Here is a 22,963-nt window from a genome sequence, read left to right on the forward strand (position 1 = left end):
CACTCCAGAGACAGCACACTGACCAGTGGAACTTCCTCTTTGTCACCCTATGAAGAGAAACACCAAGGGCTAAGCTCTGTCCTGACCCCTTCAGCTCTGCAGGGGCTTACAAAAACCCCAGGATGGATCAGGTTCTATGGGACCACAGTGGGTCATCTGGCCTCACTTCTCTGCTCAAGAAGGGTCATCCCAGAACACGATACACATGGGATTGCATCCAGATGGTTCTGGAATGTCTCCACTGAGGGACACTCCAAAACTGCTCTGGGCAATCTCTGTTCCATGTGCAGCCACTGCACAATAGAGAAGTTTTCCTTATATTCAGGTGGAACGTCTGTGCCTCAGTGTCTGCCCATTTCTTCTTGCCCTATTGTTCTGCACCACTGGGTACAGCCTAGTCCATCCTCTTGGCATTCTTCTTTTAGATATTTATACTGGCGAATGAGGTTACCTCTCAGCCGCCTCTTCTCGAAGCTGAACAGGCCCTACTTCTCCAGCTTTTCCTACTACGAGAAATACTTCGCACTCCCAATCATTCTAGCTGCCCTCCGCTGGAGCCGAGCTTTCCCCGCCCCTTCCACCCGCGGCAGAACCAGCTCGGCGCTGCAGCACTCCCCTTCAAACCCCGCGGCTGCGGACATGAACCACTCCGGCCCTGGGAGCTGGCGTCGCTACCTCGGGCCCACGGCTCTGCGGGGCTGGGCCGGCCTCAGCTTGGGGGTGCCGGAGCCGGCGGGACAGGAACAGAGGTGGTGCCGCACCCGGCTGGATCCGCCGCCGCCTGATGACGCGTGGCCGGCCCGTGACGTCCGGCTTCGCGGAGCCGTGCGGCGCCACTGCCTCCGTGCTCCCTACACTGCGGAATTGGCCCCGAAGCCAGCACCCCATGCGCACCCTCGCAGCGGGCGGGCGACGGGAACATGGCAGCAGGTAGGCAGCCAGTCCAGAGCGCTGCCGGCGGCCGCCTCCCGCACCCACGGAGGCCGCGGTGACTCCTCCCCACCCCGAGGCCGCGGGGATGGACGCGAAGCGCGCTGCCGGCCAGGACAGCGCCGAGGGAGGAAGAGGAGGGCTGGGTGACTTCGTGTCTGCCCTTCCTCCCGAGATCAGCTCCCGGATTTTCAGTGGGCTAGATGTGGAGAGCTTGTGTCACGCGTCAGTGACGTGCAAGGGCTGGCACCGCGTCATCGAGAGCAACGAGCGGCTGTGGCGGCACCACTGCCTAGCCGTGCGCGCCGTCTGCCAGCGGGAGATCGACTGCGACCGAGGGAACGGGTATTCCTGGAAGGTAAATCCACCTCCAGTGGCGGAACACTGGTAGTGACATTAACGAGGCTGCTAGGAGGGCCAATAGAAATGTGTAAGGAAATTACATCAGCGCGGCGCACCCTTCGGACGGCTGTGGCGGGGGGCAGCTGCGGTGACAGCGTTGCTCGGTAGCGCATCCCGGCAGACGGACATCTGGTAAAATACCCTGAGAGGTAAAGCAAGGCTGTCCCCCTTTTCCTACACAGGACACAGCCTGTCCGGCTCAGCATTAGTCCTCCTGCTGCCCCGCACAGCCTGAGCGCTGACCATCATCCTACACAAGCCCTAACATGGGACAAATGTCCACGTTCCCGCAGATAGGGGTGGCAGGGAGGAGATAACAGAACCTCGATAGGCAGTATTAGCTCTTTGGTAGTGTTATGTGGAAATAGATCTGCTGGTTAGGAATGACTTCCTGAAAAGTCATCCTGGATATTGCTATCTCAATATATCTCAGGTGACACACATTCAGGAGGAAAAAAAAAAGTGGGGAATAGAAAAGGAAATCAGCAGGAGCTTTTATAAACTGTTTAGAAAATCTCCCCACACACAGACTGCACTGAGGAGTTTGCAGCAGGTTCAGTTCCAGAACATGCTGAATGATTTCTCACTGTTGAATCCAGCTGGAAACTGAGATAGATCAGGACCTGATCAGGTAGATCATATAGCTGGTTCCACAGATTACTCTGGGCCAGCTAGAGTGTAATCTCCCACCTTATTTTAATTGGTGTATTTAAGAGCAGGGGGACACTGGAAGGGTGAAAGTAGAGAAGCAGCTGCAAAAGAAACAAAAGCAGCCACTGTTCTCTGACATTTCAGTAAAGTTACTGCAGTGTGAGACACGGCCATGAGCAGATAGTGGTTACCCTTTCAGTGTATACATCTTGCTATCCTTGCACAGCAGTTTCCAGAACTCCCTGCACTGTCTGTTTTCTCAGGGCAATTGAAATAGAAGCAACAAACATGCCAAGTCTACATTTACATCTCCTAAAGACTGGCAGAAGAGAAGAATCCAGCCAGCCTCCAAACAAAAGATAAAGGTTCCAACGTAAAGAGAAAGTGAAAGGTGCCTTTTTTAAGGAGTAAGATGAATTCCTGGCTTGGGTTTTTCATCTTGACCACTAAAGAATTGAGGCAGGAACAGAAAATTCGGAAGTTGAGCATGTTCTGCTTCTCAGCAGCATTGTACCATCCTGGGCTTAATGTGTAGGTATCCAAAGGCCCATTCCAAATCCTTTTTCTAAAACTACTCTTCTAGTGCTAAACTTAGTTATATTGAATGCAGTTTAAATTTGTTCTTTTCCAAAATCTGACTATATGTTTTTTTCTACTAGATTACATTATTGAGAAACTACTGGAAAAGCAAAGTGAAGCAAGAATGGCTTAGTGGAAAATACAGCAACGTTCCTTCACAATTCAGCTTGCCAGAGAAAAGCATGTATCCAATGGATGTCGACACGTGGGGAGAAATCTTGGAAGCAGAACTTGAGAGATGAGAAAGCAGTGCTGATTCTTGCAGCTCAACCAGCTTTTGCCAATAGCATACACACTGTTCGGCAGTTGTGAAAATGACTTTGAATTATTTTGGACTGATAATAAATTTATGATGAAAGCGTCTCAAAAAAAAGTTATGGGTATCTTTTTTTAATTTGCAGTTTACTGTATTGATTTTATGTAAAATTCTAAAGACAATTAACTATTCAGTTGTATTTATATTTATAAATTTAATTGCACTGTCAAAAATACGCTGATTATAATTTCAGTTTGCACTTTTTGTTTTGGAAGAGATGATTTTTATATTAAAAAAACCCCAAAAACCAACCCCCAGAAACCTCCAAAGTGTGTTTGACTTCTTGGCATGAGGTTTTATTTTATCAGCAGCACATGAGAGCCCATAAAGGAAGGCTGGGGAAGGGACAAATCCAGATGCTGGTAAAAAGGGAACAAGGTGACCACCTCAGAATCACCTGAACATTTCCAGTACCCATTTCTAGGGACAAAATCCTCACAAGGATCTCGTACTTGCACAAGGATCTGAACTTGCACTCAAGAAGTGTTAGTGCTTGGCAGTGCTGAATTTCTACTACCCAGCTGTGGAATTTTTGGATTAGGACTCTCAGATCCAGGGTGGAAGTAGACGGGTAACTAACAGATTCTCAGCCATTAGCTATGCATGTTAGTTGTTTGCATGATCAGGAGTAGAGCAAAATTTGACTACTTTAAACAAAGTCAGGTAACCCTATGAGGTAACACAACTTGATATGTTCACATAGTCAGGTTAAAACACATTGAGAAACTTAGATTTTTCCTATGTGCTGATCTTCCATCACACAGGCCTTGTTTTACTAGCACTGATTTTTGGAAGCAACTTTAAAAATTGATGCTAGTAAAAGAGGAGCTGTTTGTCATATTACTCAATATAAAAATCATAAAATCAATTTAATACTCTTATGAATCATATCACCCTTCCCTACCTCCTTTACACTAAAGAATAAAATCAGTGAGAAAATGCTGAAAAGATCCCCATTGCTTGAGGCATTCCTTCAGAATTCAGTTCAGCAATCTGGCACCAATTTTCTATAGAAAGACTTCTGTTATGCTTATGAAACTTGGTTAGATTTTAAACCCCTTTAAACAAGTACTGCAAACACTGGCAGAATGCATTCTGACAGTATAAGGATAGAAGTGTCCTGTCATGAGCATGAGGTTCAATGGCAGTAGATCAGGCCCCTATTAGATGCTGAGTTTACCCAAAATAGGTCCAGCCCTTACCTTTATTAGGATCCAGTAACAGTAGATAAAGCAGAGCAGTTTTGCTTTGAAAATACAGACTATGGTCATCTGGGCTAAGACCCAGTAGCTTTTTCTTTTTTTTTTTTCAATGATGCTGATGTTTAAACAAACCATTAGTTTAAACTTGCTTTCTATTTACATTGTATTTTCTCACACTTATTTGACCATTGCAGAATATCTGGTGAAAATACCTAGTATTTTTTATCCGCCTTTATTGCAAGTATCTGGGCTCACAGGCTTTATCTTGTAGGTGCCCACATCTACAGGTCAAGGAAGAAACAGATCAGCCAGGTGAAATGGGCCACTCTAAAGCGCTTTCAAGAATAGAACATTACCTTATCCTTTTTCTGGTTTAAAGTATTCAACAGACTCCCTCGAAACTAGTCCATTTTCCTCAGCCCATGCCCCCCATTTGAACAGGTTTTCATGCAATAACCACTGGTACCTTTTAAAATCATGAGTAGTATATCTAATTTAGACATCTTTCTCATCATCATGATGCAATGACTGGATAATCTTTATCACACATCTTTTGTAATTTATTCCTTGTAGATAAATCTTAGTTATAGGATCAAGGCCCCATTGCACTAAGTTTTACAAATCTCCCTTTGCCCACTGTTCTTGTGGGACAACTACCACATTATCAAAAACAGATGTAGTACCCAAAATTCACTGAAGCTTCTGCTGTCAATCTGCTGCCAAACGTGGCTGAAGTATGTCCTGGCTTTAAGGACAGGTGTCTGCCAAGGAAGGCAGCAACCTCCCTTGGAATGGGAAATATGATTCCCTTCCCTCCAAGTTATTATAGCTTTGAAATTGTAGGGCTTTCAGGCAAATATATGGGAAAAGGAATAACCCTTCTTTACTAGAATGTATAAAACAAGGCAAACAAACAACCACAATGGCAGTGACAACAAACAGAAGCACAAACCCCGCCCCAGCCTTTCCCCCTTGGTGCAGTTCCGCTCACAGCCAGCAGGGGCGCTGGTGACTCTTGGCCGGGCAGGGCAGGTGCGATTATTTCCCCGTGCCTGCAGGGGGCGCTGTGGTATGAGCTCAGCCGTGTCCCCCTCACGGGGTAATGGCGAGCGGGCTCGCAAAAAAGATGGAAAGAGCGCTTCCTTTACAAACCCCCAGCCGGTCCCAGTGCCCCTCTGGATGCTGAAATGGGCTGTAGCAGGAACTTCAGAGCAGGAAGCTGGAGTGACAGAGGCAAACAGACCCCAGAGTGGCAAACAAAATGCAGCAGCTGTAGCAGGAACCGCAGGGGGTTGGGCAGATACAGGGTAATGGGTTGAAGTGTAGTGAAAAAGGCTGAGGCAGCAGCAGAAAATAGCAAAGCTGGCCAGTGGCAGCCAGCCTCGGGCTTCCCCCTGAGGGGCACCCGGGTAGATGGTGAGGGTTCTTTCGAGTGAAGTCAGGTGTTAATAAGGTCGCAGTTCAACAGCTGCTCTTAAAAAACACATGGTAGGAGAGGCAGTGAGAGGACAAAACCTCAGCAGCAGCAGTGAATCCTCTGGGCAGCAACCTCTGGTCCATTCCCCTCCGAGCCGGGAGCGAGGAGCTGAGCTCAGCCCCTCACCTCCCAGCCAAAAACTCATGGTATCTCTGCCCTTTCCCGAGGGAAAAAACCCCTCACCTAAGACAGTGCAGCCAGCTGCACCTGCTCCCCCTTGGCTAAATATTTTGTCTCTCTTAGGTACCGTTGTTATCATCTCTTAGGCTACAGATGGGAGAAAATTCCCCGAGAAAAAAAAAAAGAAATTCTAACCTCCAACAAATGTAACTCCGAGTAAAGAACATTCCTAAATATAGAGGATGCAGCATAAAGATCAATGAATTGCAAACACTGCTTCCACTATTGTTGCTATTCTACTCCAAGATTATATCTAGTTAGCTCAAATTAAAAAAAAAATTAAAAAAACAACACAAAAAGCCGCACCCAAGTACACTGAAGGTACTACTTTACTCCCTCCTCACAGCATGTTACCCTGACTTAAGAGAGCTAGAAGTGCAAAAAGTGCATCTAAGTTAATCAAGAAGAAAACAATACTAGCAGTACATTCTCATCACCTCAAAACTGCACATTTTTTAAAATCATAACATAGAGAAACTGTACAATAATGGATCTAGTACCTCACTTTCTCATCCAGCCTCCTCTGTTACCTCCAGTCTGTAACTCCCTGGCATTTATTCCCTATTCATGCTCCTTTCATGCCCCTATGCTGTAAGTTCCCATGTATGTATCTCAGGATAGAGTTTGTAAATAGAATAATATTCAGGTATGAATCCTAAAACGGTTACTTCACTGTTCACTTAGGTGTAGCTTTTCCCCATTCTCAAATGAGCATTAAGAATCCCCAGTATCTGTTGTGTCTTTGCTCTGTTTAGATCAGGTGGCTGTGCCTCTTTGAATGCAAGGAATTAAACATGCAGCTGTGCAACTACATAAGGCTTGCATCTTTAAAGCTGAAATAACAGTGGTGTAAATTTCCTGTGAAAAATCTGTTACTGAGGAAAAAAAATGTTTAAGTACAAATTCTCACAAAAACAAAGTTTTCTTCCTCTCCCTACTCTGAGTCCTTCCTTTAAGGGTTTTAATTTCCCCTGGAGATTTCATTACATCAGTTCTGGTAATCTGTTCTACTCCTCTCTGCCCCTGCACCATCTATTCAGCCTGCCATTTCTGCTGCAGGATGGATATGCTGTCTTCCCTTTAAAGAGACCCCAGCTGCATCCAGTGGTGCACTCCTTGCACCATGTCGTTGGGGCACATCTCTTGCCCGTTCTACCTGCTAATAAAATGCCAGAAATAGAAGGATTGCACTAATGCCTAAATTAGCACTCGTATGTGGGTGTCCTTCCCCAAAGACTATCCTCAGCAGCTAAGACCACACATGTAAAGCTCACAGCACCCTGGGCACCACCTGGGACACATTAGCTACCCTCACACCTTGGTGCATGGTGAAATCCTTTTTCCATTGAAGAAGCTGCAGTGCTTACCTCCTATCACGTTTTTGCTGTAGTGGAAAGTTCTACTTTTGCAAGCCCAGCTGACCTTCCCACTGTATTCCCATGCCATTTTTATGCCCCTGACACTTGGAATATGTCAGCTGCAGAAACATGCCAGAGGTGTCCATTACTCAGGCTTCCCATTAGCCACCTGGCCTTCCTGCCATTCACCTTCCTACCTACCTAGCTTTGCTAGGATACGGAGCCCTGGAGAAAGCACATGAAGTTTGTGCAGAGCTGTTTGCAAATGTTTTCTGCCCACACAACTCAACGATGCAACAAGGCCTTAAAACAGCAAGGCTTCTTTGAGGAAAAAAAGGCTTCCCTCCTGCACAAAACCCTGTGAGCTGCTGCACAGCTGGATATCAAAAAGACTAGCACTGAAGCTCAGCAGGAAGGACCCCCAGGCCAACATTTTATTTCTGCATCTCCTAAACCACCTGTGATGTTTTTAATAACACCTATTGGTGTTAGAACCCTCCTTGCAATTGCTCACTGTTGTAGTGCTCCATTTTTTAAGTGACTAGCTGCCAGTGTGGCTTTATTTCATCATGGTGCAGGATGTGGCTTTGGACCATTGCCATTAATAGACTAAATGAAAAAGCATGCATGAGATAGTTAATCACCACAGACTTTTAATCAGACCACTCAAATTTCAAGGCTAATTTTGTCAAGCATTTCTGCGAATAGGCAGAAATATGCAGATAGTCATGTCTTTATCCTGATCATTTTTGGAAGGTATCAAGTGACAAAGTTATGCCAACTGAAGACAAAACTTGAGCTCAGGACTGGGATCAGCTGTTTCAGCCCACCAGAGCTGACAGGAAGACAACAAAAGCATACAGCTGAGAGGAACTTAGGTAAAGGTCATGTTATTTTTTTTACTTTCCCTCCAGACAAACTTGGGATGAGGTATATTGGGTTCCCAAGAGCACATTGACACATGGCAGTTGTTTCTCACCATATTGCTTGTTTAGAAAAGTCCATCTCCAAAACCATAGAAGAAATCACCTGCTGCATTTAACACTTTAAGTCATCAGCACAATGCTAATCATTGAGTCTTGGGGGCTGGGAGGGATTCAGGCTTCAGTGCTAAGGGCTAGATCCACTTCTGTTATTCTGGTAAACCAAAAAACCGAAGATACAACTGTGGGATGAAAGTCATGAAGGAGGGAGGTGATGGGCTGCAAACTCAGAGATCCTAGAGGATCTACCAAGATGAAACCCAAGAGGATAATTCTATGTACTGGCACAGTTTGCTGCAGTCTCCCCCAACTCTTCAGAATCACCCTGTCCAGCACTGCCAATCCATGCCCAGCAACTATGGATTTACAAAGCCAGAGGGGAATAAAACCCAGCCTGCTAGAGCATGCAAATTAGGTACAACATTAGTTGGTTTTGACTCCTGTTTAAAAATGTTGTTAAAACTGCATGTGTTGGTTTTAATGCAGTCTTTAAAAACCTTAAGAAGGAAAGGAGCTGCTGTTTACCAATCCAGGGGTGCTGATTGCATAGGCTGTTTTGTTGCTGAGATACCAGACACTTAGAGCTAAATACAAAAGTTTCTCCAGATGCTACAGGACACCAGTGGCCATGAGATAATGTACCAGCCATAGCACCAACTACTGCTTTTAAACATTTCCGTGGTCTCAGAATGCCAAAACCAAAAGATGCTGCTAGCTGGAAGATTCAGCTTGAGGACTTGAACTGAAGGTATACATTAAGCAAGCTGGGAACAGAGAGAGAAAACTTCAATCAAACAAACCAGTCACCTTAAGCCTTTAATCCTTATCTGGGAAAAAGGAAGACTTGAGAAAGACAAAGTTGGTTTTTTTTTTCCCCAGCAGTATCTAGCAACTAATAAATGAAATATTACAGTCTCTCATAAGAGCTTTACTTGTCTGTTCCACTGAAGGAATATTTTCTGTATTTTACACTATTTTTCCATCACATTGCTAAAGAACAAGGGCACTGAACAAATGTGTCTGGGATATCCTAACACCTAGGTTTCACCAGGTACACTATATAGCCATTTAACAGCATAGCCAATGACAAAAATGTGCCTAAAGTCACCTAGTGTGGCTAACCAAACGAAATTGGCTTTTCTAATGCACCTTTATTTTTGAACATCACCAGTCTGTAGACAGTTTGTTTCACTAAGTTATACTACTCTTTAAAGTAATTTTAACACGCAGCTCATCAATATGTGTACTTAGAGATAACAACACTAGAACCTGCTCAAACAGGGACCCAATACCCATAGAGCAAGTACATATCTAAGTACAGCTCACAAGTATGAGGAGATGAGAGGAAGTTGGTACTGTTTTAACAGGGTGACTAAAGAACACATGGTATGTTATAGCAATTCTAAAATGATACCAGGCATTTGTTTTCTCATCCAAGATCCACTCTATGATGCCTAAAAGCAGAAACACAAGCTGTCTTTTAGGATGTTTAGGTAAAAATAGTTGTAAGAAGAAGGATATGGGGAAGGGCAGAAGAGTAAAAAGGGAAAATTGAAGATATAACTTGGGAAAGAAACTGTTCCTTTAAGAAAAATATTAATTAAGAGAAACCCAAACTGACCTTATTTTACCAGTTGTATACCAGAATCATTAAATACTTCCTTTTAGGAAAAAAATCTACGTAAGAGTGTTAAAAGCCTGATCTAAAGAACTTTCCCTGTTATTCAAAAATATCTCACACATGTGCATTGATTTCGTTACTGTACTTTAACCATCCTATACTTGGGAAACACAGCAACTTAATCTTTCAAAAGCAGGATACCCACATACAGGTATAGCAGAAGTAATGGAGGACCAAAGAGATGGTTTCTTGATTTTCTTTTGATATACTTTGGTGATTAAGAAAGGATTTTCAGACTTTTCCTTATAATATGGAAGAAGGTATATGAAAAGACTGATCATACACTGATTTACATAATTGATACTCTTAGTGTAACTGATAAAGAGAGAGGGGCTAATGGGAATACTCTAAGAGTTCTCAATGTCCTTTTTATATCAGTCTGAGGATGTACGAAGATTAGGGTGTCAAGTTGTTTGGGATTTTTTAATTAAACTAGTCAGGTCTCTTTCCTCTCCCTTGATCACTCTGTTTTATTAATATTCAAGATCTTGGTGAAAGACATGCTGAAGGCAAATTTTTAAAAACACTAACATCATCTCTCTCCCTTTCAAGTGCTGGAAGCAAAAATTCCGTCAGTCTTATCAGCATTTCCCTTTGATTATTTTCCTCCCTCCTGCTCAGTCATCTTTTAATGTGTTGAAGAAAATGAGGGGAAGACATTACCATCTTAAAAGAAAGGCAGAGTCCATGCAGAAAAGTGAAAAGTTTTACTGTAGCCCATTACATTGAACATGAAAGGGAAATGAAGCATGAAAAGCAACATTTTGCCCCCTTTTCATACAGTCTTAGTCTCTGTTTTACCACACTGGAAGGAAAAAAAATTAAGCAATCTACAAGAACGAGAAGCAAAGTATGTAAAGCCACAGTTTTGGTTCTAAATAGCAGGAAGTGCTATGTTCTAATCAAACCCCCCTCCTCCCAACCTTATTTTGAAGCCAAATAAGAAGTTCTATTTCGAGAAGTCTGATGAGTAACAACAAAAGAAGAACCTTGTTTTCAGTGAGAGTTCACCTTCAGCACAGAAAAATCTCTATACAACAATGAGAAGATCACCATTCGCAATCAAAAAATACATGCACTTTTTAAAACACAAACTGAAGGCACCCACAGAAATACCAACAACCTGCAGTGGACTCTTTACCTACTCATTGTGCTTTTTCAAGTTCCTCCTATAGTCTCATACAGTTTTAAAAGGCACAAACTGAAAAAATACAACCAAAAAACCCAACCCATTCTCACTCCACTGCCCTCCCCCAAAACCTCTCACCCTACTTAAATGTTTCAGCATCTGTACTTCTGGTTTGCTTCATACTGTTTTCTTTTAGACTTAATTTTAAAATGGGAGTAGGAGTTCTGTGTCTATGTGGGTGTTTTTATGGGTGCATGGTTAGAGAACATTCCCAAAAATCTGATCCTGACTGTAGTAAGCCTGTAGGCAGTGTTCCAGGGGAGGGAAAACTGTTCAGTGCAAGTTGTGGCAAGACAAACGTGAACTTAAGAAGATGTTTAAATGAGATTATGTTATACAAGTCTTTCAATAACTGAGGATTATAAATACAATCCTTATCCACAATGTTTATTTTGCTGTCCTATGGACCAGTTCTTTCTTATAAGTAAAAAATAAGTATATAAAGTGTAATATAAGTATAAAAAAGAACTGATGTTAATGTGGGTGTAGTAGAAGTGTGATTTAAATAGTTAGAGGATGGAAGTTAGAGGAAGCATGACACATGTAGGTCTTCTCTTCTGTTTTCTCCCTTTTGTTTAGTAGTGCCTTGTACAAAGCTCTCTTCTTTGTGCCAGTATTCTGGATCTGTGCCTTTTCCATGCCTTCTGAGTTACTGGGTTGGCCTAATCATCTGTGATAGACATGTAGTTGCTTTTTAATGCTGAATTCCCTTGGACAAGATCTTCTCACTGCTGCCACGAAGCAGAGGCACCTACAAACCCTTGAAATGTGTCTTCTGAAACACTACCTATGAGATTACAGACCCCATCAATTTAGGATTATTCAAACATAAGAGCTCTTCCATAAATACACTGACTACCATCCTCTGCCTGAGAAAACACCGTTTATAGGTGGACAGCCATACCTTGGACTAGCACAAGTTAAAATTATAAGGTCATAGACTAAACATTAGGTAAATGTTAGGTAAAACATAGGTAAAACATTTTAGTTTTATTAAATTGTGGCAGTCACGTCCCTCCTTTGGTAAGCTTTGGTAAGTTTCTGTTGTTTGGTTGTGTGGGGTGGGGTTTTTTTCTCTTTTCCTGTACCCTTGGGTATTTTTGGGCTAGTGAGTTCTGAAAGCAAAAATAAGAAGCAGCAAGGAGCAATTATCAAGAAAGCAGGCTGAACAAACAGTGGGTCTTTTTACGATGAGTCTTCCTTCCTCAGAGTGACACATCAGACTTTAAGGATTCAGTTAGCTTGCATGAGAGACAGGAAATGTCTGCCAGAAGCTGATTTCTGCTGGCCAAATTATGATGGACATGATGATGCAGTGTCTCAGCCTGCTGCTCATTCAAGGTTGTCTTCTTTGGGATAAATAATGCAAAGCAACAGGAATTCAGGCTCATTAGCTCAGCTACAGGTATACAGTAATTTCACGATTATAAGCCGCACCATTTTGACTAAAATTTTGGTCCGAACCCAAAGTGCGGCTTATAATCAGGTGCGGCTTATATATGGACAAAGAATGAAAAGTTGCTGTTTTCGTTGGGAGGACAGGTGTCTGCTGAGAAAGGCAGGAACTGCTCTTTGAAATGGAGAATGTAAACCCCCTCTCTCCAAATTATTATAATTTTGAAATCAAGGGGCTTTCAGGCAAAAATATGGAAATTAGGAATAACAGTTCTTTTCTAGGGAAATCAAAATAGAAATACAGTACTACAAAGAAACAAACTCCAAACCCTGACAAAGTCAGAGTACAGCCTGACACCCTGTCAGGCAGGGTGTTGGTAGCAGTCCCATTAAATGGTGGCTGCATCCTCCTGCAGTGACAGATGTGATTCAGTTGAAGCAGTGGTCCTGTACAAGGTGCAGTTTCCCTCTGGAGGTCCAGTGGTGATGTGGAGAAATCCGGTTTTCCTCTGGAGTCCAGTGGAGAAAGGGGCTCCCTTAGTGTCCCAAAACCTCTATTTTTATCTTGGTAAGAAATGTTGGGCTCTTTCCCCTGGCTGGAGCAACTTCCAATGGGATGCAGTAATTTTATCAGTCACACAGTGGGACTCAATGGGCCATTAGCAGAAAATGACTCACTGGAGAAAGGATGGGTTGTGAAAAGATAAAGAACAATGCCCTGCCTGGTTTCAATGGATGGCCCATTAGCAGATAATATCTCCCATTGAGATAAGGATCACTGCCCCCACCCTCAACAGATGGTGATAGAATAGATACCTTTTATCACACCCTGTATTGTAACATGCGGCTTATAATCAGGTGCAGTTTATATATGGACAAAAAACCAAAAAGTTGCTGAAACCCAGAAGTGCGGCTTATACTCAGTGCGGCTTATAATCGTGAAATTACTGTAATTAAGTACAACTGAAGAGAAGCTTTAGCTCTGCATTTATTTTTAGGTGGAGTAGATCCCAATAAGAATTCTTAAGGATAGGGCGCCTTATTAGATATATGAACAGAGTTTTAAAGATTTTGAAGTTTCCTTCACTAAAACATCAGTCTGTACCAGGAACAGTCTACATGCATAATCTGACCTTAACTTGATTTTCAACTCCTCCTGAGAGCTTAAGACTTAGAAGTTTGTTTGATATACAGTCAGATAAAAATGCAAGAATTAATCAGGTGAACTGACCCTATCAAATGAAAAAACATTTATTTCAGTTACCAGCACAAGGTTTCTCTTATATTACTAAGACACAGAATCTAGGATTGAGGATGTTGCTGGAGGGTATAAAAGGATACCTAATTGAAACCACTTAAATCAATAGTTCAAGTGATCAACCCATGCATCCTTTCCTTTCTCCTGCAAGATTGTTAATTCAAATAGAGTACAGTACCTGACAACCCAGCATCTGCTTTGTAGACCTAAATATAGGGAAACAATGATCCCAGGGCAGATTCTTGTGGAGAAATTTGGCAAGGTTTAAAAAAAAATGGGTGATATGGAGTTTGAAGTGAGATTGGTTTGTGTTTGATATACTGTGGGAAGAGACTTTTCCTCATACTGGTGTCATGGAGTTATACTCGATTCCACACGGTGTTTCCATAGTTGTCTGCATTCTTCCCTCCTTTAATGCTGACAGATTATAAAGGACTGAATCAGGTTTCCAAATAGGTTGACTTCTTTTCCTTATATCTGTGGCATTATTTTTGTAAGTGTACAAGCAGCAACAAGATCAGGTAAAGAAGAAAGTGTAAAAATTGCCTAGAGAAGACTGAAATACATGAAAATCCTGAAACACATCACAGGCTGAAGAGGGTGATTAATTGAGGTCCACTCTGTCAGTGACATGACTCTGTCCCCTGTTAACAGTGAGATTCCCACAATCAGCTGTGGCAACAGGTACAACCTTCTCAAGGTAGACTGATTACTCTAAGCAACACATACTAATATGGCATGTTCTATGTTATAATTTAGTAAAATAATACCATAACACAAGTGGAAAAATGTTAGTTTGTTAGTGCCCACTATAGAATTGAAACTTCCACTCAGTCCTCAACCCCAACACACAAACCCTTTGGGATGATACTGCTTTCTCTTGGTGAAATGCTAAATTCTCTTTTGAGTAACTAATTTAATTTAAGTCTATCTTCTTATTGGAAGATCATTTTCATTTACCAGTCCTAGCAACTGACTGGATTGCCTTGATCCACTCTGTACGCTCTGTGGAGGAGGCTGCTTGCAAGTAATAATGGATTTCATTTGCTGTGATGATTTCAAAGAGGATGTTATCAACATCATACTTCTTGGCTACAGGGAAAAAATAAGAAAGTCAGCTATGAGAGAAAAAAAGTATTGTACTTTCAATATTTCCTACTTTACACGCTGTAAAGGAATCTCGTTTCTTTCTACAGCTGAGCCTGATCAGGCCTTCACAAAGATTGGATCCAAGAGATGAGTCTCTCTCTCAGAGAAACCACTCATTAATACTGCAAGTTTCACCTTCAGGAGTCTCTGGTTTGTTGGTCTCAAATCATGGAAGGAGCTGCAATCCTGCAGACAGATCATATTCCCCAAACCCTCCCATGCCTTGCCAGCTATGAAAACAAGATGTTTATGACACATCCATTTTTTTTCTGAGATGCCAAAAACCTTTCTTGCTGGATATGATAGCCACATCTCCTGTGCAGAGGACAACGCATGAAATTAATGTTTCGTGGTCCTTGCAGCAACACCACTTCTGTTCCCATAACTTTAGCTTTGGGAGGGAAGAGAAGTTGGACAGCAACAATTTGTTGGCTAACATGAAGCTTCCATCCCAAATTCATTAACTAAAGATATCAAAGCTTACTTTGCCTAAAGGCCAGTTATCCTAAACACAGGGTTTGTGTCTTTTGACCAGCTTTCCCTAAAGTACTGACAATACACAAGATTCCCTTTGTTATCTTTACCACAGTACCCTTCCCCAGCAATTCAGACAAGAGAGAGACCAGTTACTAGAATTACTGAATCATTGTACATAGATTGCTTTAGAATAAAAAACACATGTGATTTTCAGCAGATTGAAGGGTGGGGGGGTTTGTACCAAAATCAGAGAGCTCATTCAATGTTACTTACTGTCTGGCATATCTTCCACTGCTGTCACCACACAGCCTCTCAAGTGAATTGCTCCCAGTGGTTCTTCTCCCTGGGGAGGACATGAAATCAAAATTACAGTAATTTCATGACCATAAGGCACACGGGATTATAAGGCGCACCTCCGGGAGCCAGCAAACTTCGCAACTTTGTACATTATATAGGTGCACCGGACTATAAGGCGCACTTTTTTTATGCAGTGAGGAGCTGCGCTGCGTGCAACAAAGTAACGAAATAGTAATGGAATCATGCAATAGCAGGGTTTACTGACAGGTGCTCAACTTGCAAACATTTTTCACAGATTGGTGTAGCCTTTAAACGCAGCCCCATGTGCTCTCCCTGTGCCGCTGGCCTCGGCACTCCCACCTGCCCCCAGCGCTGGCTGGCGAGGCACAGCTCAGGGCGGCTGCGGCTCATGGCTGTTCAGGGCTGCCCACGGTCTGGGGCGGCTCGGGGCTGCCTGCGGTCCAGGGCAGCTTGGGGTGGCCATGGCTTGCGGCTTCTGTGGCCACCCGGTCCCTCCCTCCCCACACCACTCGTGCTGGGCTGCTCCCTGCCTCCTTCCCCGCACCGCTTGCACCGGGCCGGCAGCAGCAGCTCCCTCCTTCTCCGTGCGGAGGCCGGGGCCGGCGCCGCTTCCCTCTCTCCCTGCCCGGTGGCAGGGGCCAGCTCCCTCCCTCTCCGTGTGGCTCCTGCCGGCCACGGCTGCCTGCTCCCCTCGCAACTTGGCGCTCCCGCCGCACTGCCCTCCCATTGTGGCTCACACTTCTGGGTTGGCAAATATCGCAAGTTTGTCCATTATATAAGGTGCACCGGACTATAAGGCGCACTTCCAGTTAGGGCCGAAATTTTAGTCAAAAGGGTGCGCCTTATAGTCGTGAAATTACTGTAAATGCAGCACTTCTGAAACCAGTAGCATGTTAATATATGGCTACGTTTCCAAAATGGAGACAAAACAATTTGATTACTTAGTATGTCTCACTTGAGAGAACAGGTGATCTGCAGTCTGTGTATGACATGGAGGGTTGGGGGTATGGTAAGAGAAAGGCTTATAAATAAAGAGGGAATCTCTTGTGATTTACAATGCAGGATCTGCAGAGTATTTAGCATGGAAATGGGCCCATACACAAGAAATAGGATGCCCTGTCTCAGCCTGTCACATCAAATATCTCAAATATAAACTGCAAATGATACTGTATTGTGTTCTTTTGCATTACTTTGTTTTGATCAAGTGAGAGTACATATTAATTCTAATTAATCACAGACAAGAGGTGAAAATACAGTTTAGTGTTACTTGTTCCCAGGTCTGGGTGGCACTTGCAGCCCTGACTGGACAGCCCCAGAAACTATCCTTCACTCTGCTTTTCCAGAGGATGGCTGGGCCATGTAAGAACAAAGAGTCCCATTATCCTGCCCTGTCACATTCTCATGAAAATAGTCCATTCGGGTACTTCTACAAGGTATTGGATTCAAAACAAACAGAGAAATAAACTGAATCTCTCTTACTCCAGCAGGATCATAATAGTGAAGATATGCAGGATCATCTCTTAAAACGAACTTCCTCACTTTCCAATTCTTCCTACGATGTCCCTAGGAAAAGAAAAAACCAGTAGTGTCACAGAGCTGCTTTGCCTGCATGCAAATCTTACCCACACATGAGAGGACAGGCAAATACAAAAGGGAAAAAAACCTGAATAACCTGAATATGCTGGACAGGAAATACTCGAGTAGGACTTGAATCTGCCTTTTCTACATTCCAATCTTTTGCATAAGAACTGGACTATCAAACTGCTTTTTTTTTTTTTTTTTAGGTGCAAAGCAGAGGAGATTCCCCTAAATGTATCACACAGTCTGGCAGTTATGGCATTCATGTGTGATCTGTGAGAGCTGGGTTTAACTGCTTGCTAGAAAACATCACTGCAAAGTGCCTTGCGGGAAGGTACCTTGAATTATTGGCAAGGATGAACTTAAAGTCTTTCTGTCCCTGCAAAGATAACAACAACAACAAAAAAGAGCTTATCTAGCTTAAACACCCTAGAGGGCTCATGGCTGAGAAGCTCAGGCAGAAATACGGACGTAGATGCCGCTAGGCCTGTTTTCATAACTGAAAAAGATGGGTGTGGAAGGTTTAGAACCCCTGAAAGCATTTTCAGCAGAAGCAGTGACCTTTCTAAGTAATGACCCAAAACTCACTGCGGGTGACCAAGTGCAGACTAACACTGGTGGAAGATTCTCATTAATCACTTCCTCTGGTATTTCAAAATACAAGTTTCTCAATTAGCTACTGTTTGCACAGAAGCTCTTACTAACTAGGTTAATATGAACATGACAGAATAAAAGAGCTGCAAGGTGTGGGTCTAATTTCTTCCATTGCTTTTGAGTAAACTGATTAAACAAGAGAAATACATGTGAGTACCAACAAAAAGTTCTTAGGGCATGTTCAGACTCAATATTAGGAAACATTTCTTTAGAGAGGGTGGTCCAACACTGCAACAGGCTACCTAGAGAGGTGGTCAATGCACCATGTCTGTAAATGTGCAAGAAGCTTTTGGACAGCAAAACCCTTAACAATGTGCTTTAACCCTTGGTCAGCCCAGAGGACCAGAGGATTGCTGCAGGTCCCTTCCACCTGACCCATTTTATTCATTGAAGAATTCTGATTTTGCCTTCAGTTCGCTAATATCTCCTTGCAATGGCTTTGGAAACATGACATTCACTGTATTGCTTAAAGGAATTGGAAAGGAAGGTGTCCAGTTATCTTCTGTCTTACACATCAAACAAGTGTTCATTGTGCAAAGGCAAGAGGGACAGAGATTAAGCCTGCCAAGTGTGGAGATGTCATTGGGTAGTTTCTCTCTTGCCTTAAGTTTTTATGTGTAAAAGAATAATCTTGTACCCATCATCCTAGTGACAGGATGGAACATAGGCAATACCGACCTGTTTCAGCAAACATCCTTGTTTAACAATTGTGCCTCTGAATTCTTCTTTTAGGACCACATCATCATCACTGGAATACCCCTCACAGAAAAATCCACTATCTGGCTGCAAGACCACAAGAGAAATGTTACAGAAGTTACACAGTTGCTGCATGCTTATGTACATGTACCAATCTGACTTGTTTTGGCTTCCCTCTGCCGTGTTTTTTGCCACCCCAAAGAAAATATTATTATTATTATTATTATTATTATTATTACTACTACTACTACTACTACTACTATTACTATTACTATTATTGCTATTACTATTGTTGTTGTTGTTATGGTCATTGTTAAATAATCTAATCTTTTACTGGAAAAGCCTCCCTTTTTTACCTTTTTACTGAAAAGCAGTGAAAATGAGGAGCTTTCCAAATCACCATGGACACATTTCAGTGTGAGCTGGGACTACACTTCTGTGATATTTTCAGACATTGACTTGCTGTGGCCTCCTCACACCACATTGGTATTGAATCAAACTAGAAATAATCCAAAAGCAAGCAGGGTACATATGGGCTGCTACAAGAAGCATCCCAGCACGCTACAAGAAGCATCCCAGCATGCCACAAGGCTGCCTTTACCAGCTGTGTCTCTGTTGAACAGGTAAAGTCCCCCTAGCACAAACACATTTAGGAAAACAAATGAGTAGTGGGAAAATAATTTTGCTGAAGCCAAGAGATTCCATATGGTAAATATAAACAGAATTGTAATACAAATTTACTTGTTTTCACTTTATAGAAGGCATACTTTTTTGTTAGTGTAAGTCCATAAGACAAATATTTTTTAAACAGTATTTGACTGTGATTTGACTGTGAAGTTCTTCAAATCAGTCCACAGAATATGAAATAATAAATAGAGAAGGCTGGGTATGACACCCAGGACAGATTACTGGGGGATATTAAAAACTTTTACTTCTTTGCTCACAGGCAAGCTGTGTGTGTGCACTGAGTCAGATTTGATGGCTCTGCACAAAAATAGGCTTGTTGTGGAGAGACTCACAGCTGGCCAGAGAGGGTTAATGAATAAGGGTTATTTCTGAAAGGTATTCTATCAAGGCCGTTGGCCTGGAGACCAAGAAGAGAAGAAGAAGATAAGCAAGAGGAAACCTGCAGCTGGGAAAAGTATTTTTAGAAAAGTCTTGGGAAAACAGAGGCATAGATGTTTTACACCAATTAACATTATGTTGATGGCATTGCATTCATATTTTTCCCATCTGTGTTTCAAATAACAACATTTGTTTCTCTTACCTGGAATGCAAATTTTTGAAATTTTGAAAATACACTGTAAAATTATTTAAATTGGTGATGATTTAATACTAGCAAAAGTTAATAATGAAATGAAATCTTCTACAGGAATAACAACAAAATCTATTGTAACCAATGAACAAAGTGTAAACTTTGTAGAGGGTATAAAAGACAGCTGGGATAAATGGGATAAATGTAGTGTGTCTATGTGTCTATGTGTTTGTTGCGCTCGCCTCTACAGCAGCAGTTTGTGCCTTCCGCCACTCTGTGAAGCCCTGTGATAATGAATTACTCTCATCCTCCACTGAATCAATAGGGAAACAGATGGTTAAATTCTGGTCACCAGTACAATTACCAGCAACAAAGTCTTAGTTAAAAAGAACCCATCTTGGTCTCAGCACTCAATGCACACTCAGAAGGGTGCCAGAAAAAACCCTGTCCTGGTTACAGCTATTAAAGTGAGCAGGTTCGTTCTGACTATCACAGGAAAAAGACAACTAAGATAAGATTCCTCCATTTATGTACACTCTTTCCTCCAGAATTTAAGAAGACCAACGAGAAGCATGAGAAAAGCAGAGCATCAGTAAGTCTAGGACAATAAAAAACCAGAATACAATGCTCACAAAGTAATAGTAGGCATCACTGAGATCTAGGAACGGAGTGTCTGACAGTCCCTCGGCAGCTGCCTTGGACGTATCCCCAGCAGGCTGTAGGTAGCCTTCACTCAAGAGGGAAGAGGCAAGCAGGAGACCTTCTTTGCGATTTCGAATGGAGCTGCTGGACACTAGCCAGTCAATCACATTGGTGCCTAGTTACAGAAGAACAAAATATCAGCCACAAACCAAGATAGACATGAAGAACCCTAAAAGTACACAGAAAACAAGCCTACTCCATGTATTCATCAATCTCCTGAAAAATGTTCGTAGCAACAATGTGGGGAGCTAATCTAGGGAGGTTCCTGGCCATCCAGTGAGGCACAGCCTTTCTAGCTGATGGCAGGGGCCAGGTCAGCTCTCACCATTCCTGAGGTAGAAGAGAGTCGTGAGGGGATGCAAGGCTGAGCTGAGAAGCCTCAAAGACAGGGACTGGGGATTTTTGAAGGATAGTCAAGCCTGGAAAGAGCTGCTATGCTTCTAACATAATGTTGTTAGAAACACTGTGACTTTCATAGAATCACAGGATCACTAAGGTTGGAAAAGACCTCCAAGATCATCAGTCCAGTCATTAACCCAACACTGCCATGTCCACTAAACAATGTCCTAAAGTGCTATATCTGTGTGATTTTGAGCACAAACACCAATTTGTCTTGGAGAGAAATAGGAATTACAATGGGTCACCATTTGGTGGTGAAAAATTCAGAATGGAATAATTCTTCTGTACTTAAGTGTTTCACACTACAATCTATTCAAAAGATTACTTTCAATATTTCTGATGCTGGTGAAATTTCATCATTCTGCTTTGTCTACCATGGCCCTAACTCAACACTTTTCCAAGATACATCTTTTGAGCGTCTCCTGGATTAGTCAAGAAAACATCAAACTTCTCTGTGCTCTGCAGAGCTTAGAGCTGTTTAATCTCTTTAGTTTTAAAGCTCTCTGCCCCCTTTATTGTATGGAATAGAGGCACAGGAGCTCCTTACCTGTAAAGCAGTGATTGAACACTCGCTTATCTTTTTCCAGCTTCAACTCCTTTATTCCCTTTTCAGGATCTTTCATTGAGAGGTACAAAGCACTGTGCATAAAAAGAACCACAGAAACTGTTAGGAAATAAAAAGGTGCTGCCAGTTTGTACAATAATGTCATTGTCATTCATGGGGGCTTCATGCTTTGCTAGCACATGGCTGCCTTCAGAGCTGTGACATGGTTTAGTTTCATCTCCTGCATCTCCTGAAAAATTCAAGTTGCAAACCCTGGAGGGCTCGCTACATTATCTCACAGCTGTGGGAGCAGAGGGTGGAGGGCACAAAGGGTTCACCACATTTCCCTATTTTGCGAATGCAACTACTTGTGGTGACTGTAGCGTGAAGAGAGGAACACCCATTGCTGAGGTACCTCACAGGGCTCCACAGCCCTGCTAGGAGGGTTCACTGGTGTGCTCTGTACTCACCCAAAGGTCCTGGGCTGGGCAGAAAACCTGTCCCTATCCCAAAGCCTGCATGCTCTCAGACGATCCTGGCCCTGTGCAGTTTTACTCTCTTATAAGAACACTTCAGGCTCATTTTTATCTTGGTATTTACAGCTCAGAGACAGACAATAAGTAATCCTTGATTTTTAGAAGTAGTAACAGATGGTTTCCCTTTATCTCTTCTTTCCCTTTGCCAGTTTCATGTTCTTTGCCAGGCACCACAGTCCCCTCACCATCCAAAAACTAGGCTAATATCAGCATTTCTTCTTTGGAGAGCAAAGAAAAGGTCTAAAATATTTTTGCAATAATTGTTTTATGTTATAAAATGCTTCTCCTGGAAGAGTCATACTTTGGTATCCTCTTGCACTGCAGTATGCCCAGAAATCTTTATATCAGCAAAACCCTTTAATAAATAAGTATGTTTTGGTAAATGACAGTATATTGAAAAAGAGCTTCCCAGTTCTGATTGCTAATTTCTGACACATTGTACAAACTTAAATTTTTAGTCATGCAGAAAGGGCTGTGGGAGAATCTATGGACAGACAGTCTCATTGTTCTTCCTGACCAAGGTTACATGTCTGACACACTGATTGCAGATGGAAATAAATGGGGGAGCAGAGTTATGAGAACAAACCTCAGATTGATTGTTTCAGGCAATCTGATAGACTTTCTTGTGGATTTTCTGGCAAATCTTTGGCCTCCATCTATGTGATGAATTGCTTTCTTGATATCCCGCACCCAAGCATCTCTCTCCTCCAGGTAGGCAGCTTGAAAAAAGTGGTCCTGCTGCTTGGCCACAGTGAGCTTGAAGACAAACTGGAATGAAAAATTATGAGAGGGGTTTTTTTTTTTTAATGTTACAGTAATTTCACGACCATAAGGCGCAACGGACTATAAGGTGCACCCCCCAGGAGTCGGCAAATTTTGCAACTTTGTAGATCATATAAGGCACACCAGAATATAAGGTGCACATTTTTTGCAGCGAGGAGCTGCGCAGCGTGCAACAAAGTAACGAATTACTGGCAGGTGCTCCATTTGCAAACATTTTTCAAAGATCGGTGTAGCCTTTAAACGCAGCCCCAGGCGCCCTCCCCATGCAGCA

At 42.7% G+C, this 22,963-nt stretch overlaps 2 protein-coding genes across 11 annotated transcripts in view; one reads left to right on the forward strand and one right to left on the reverse strand.

The window, feature by feature from the left end:
• The window catches only part of PLEK (pleckstrin), a 99,946-nt gene that overhangs the window by 20,985 nt on the left and 55,998 nt on the right, over positions 1-22,963 (reverse strand). For 9 of the 10 annotated variants that reach the window (XM_033056104.2, XM_042779133.1, XM_042779135.1 and 6 more), the window contains 7 exons: positions 22,496-22,677; positions 21,377-21,468; positions 20,361-20,545; positions 18,456-18,560; positions 17,025-17,108; positions 15,501-15,570; positions 14,562-14,693 (listed from right to left, as the gene is read on the reverse strand). In XM_033056104.2, coding sequence (XP_032911995.2) covers positions 14,562-14,693; positions 15,501-15,570; positions 17,025-17,108; positions 18,456-18,560; positions 20,361-20,545; positions 21,377-21,468; positions 22,496-22,677 — 850 coding nt within the window. The remainder of the gene's footprint in view (positions 1-14,561; positions 14,694-15,500; positions 15,571-17,024; positions 17,109-18,455; positions 18,561-20,360; positions 20,546-21,376; positions 21,469-22,495; positions 22,678-22,963) is intronic. The other variant, XM_042779130.1, reaches the window with a different exon arrangement.
• On the forward strand, positions 676-3,119 carry FBXO48 (F-box protein 48). The gene is made up of 2 exons (XM_033056122.2): positions 676-1,288; positions 2,643-3,119. The coding sequence occupies exons 1-2, from the start codon at positions 1,019-1,021 to the stop codon at positions 2,802-2,804; spliced, it is 432 nt and encodes a 143-aa protein (XP_032912013.1). The 5' UTR covers positions 676-1,018; the 3' UTR covers positions 2,805-3,119.

This window comes from Catharus ustulatus, chromosome 3 (genome assembly GCF_009819885.2).
Source record: "Catharus ustulatus isolate bCatUst1 chromosome 3, bCatUst1.pri.v2, whole genome shotgun sequence".
In the NCBI taxonomy this organism is placed as follows: domain Eukaryota; kingdom Metazoa; phylum Chordata; class Aves; order Passeriformes; family Turdidae; genus Catharus; species Catharus ustulatus.

What these genes read in the sequence shown, in the direction of transcription:
- FBXO48 (XM_033056122.2), top strand. Translation starts at nt 1,019, where the DNA reads ATGGACGCGAAGCGCGCTGCCGGCCAGGACAGCGCCGAGGGAGGAAGA. An exon ending in GGAACGGGTATTCCTGGAAG is followed by an intron (nt 1,289 to 2,642) that starts GTAAATCCACCT and finishes TTTTTCTACTAG; the next exon opens with ATTACATTATTGAGAAACTA.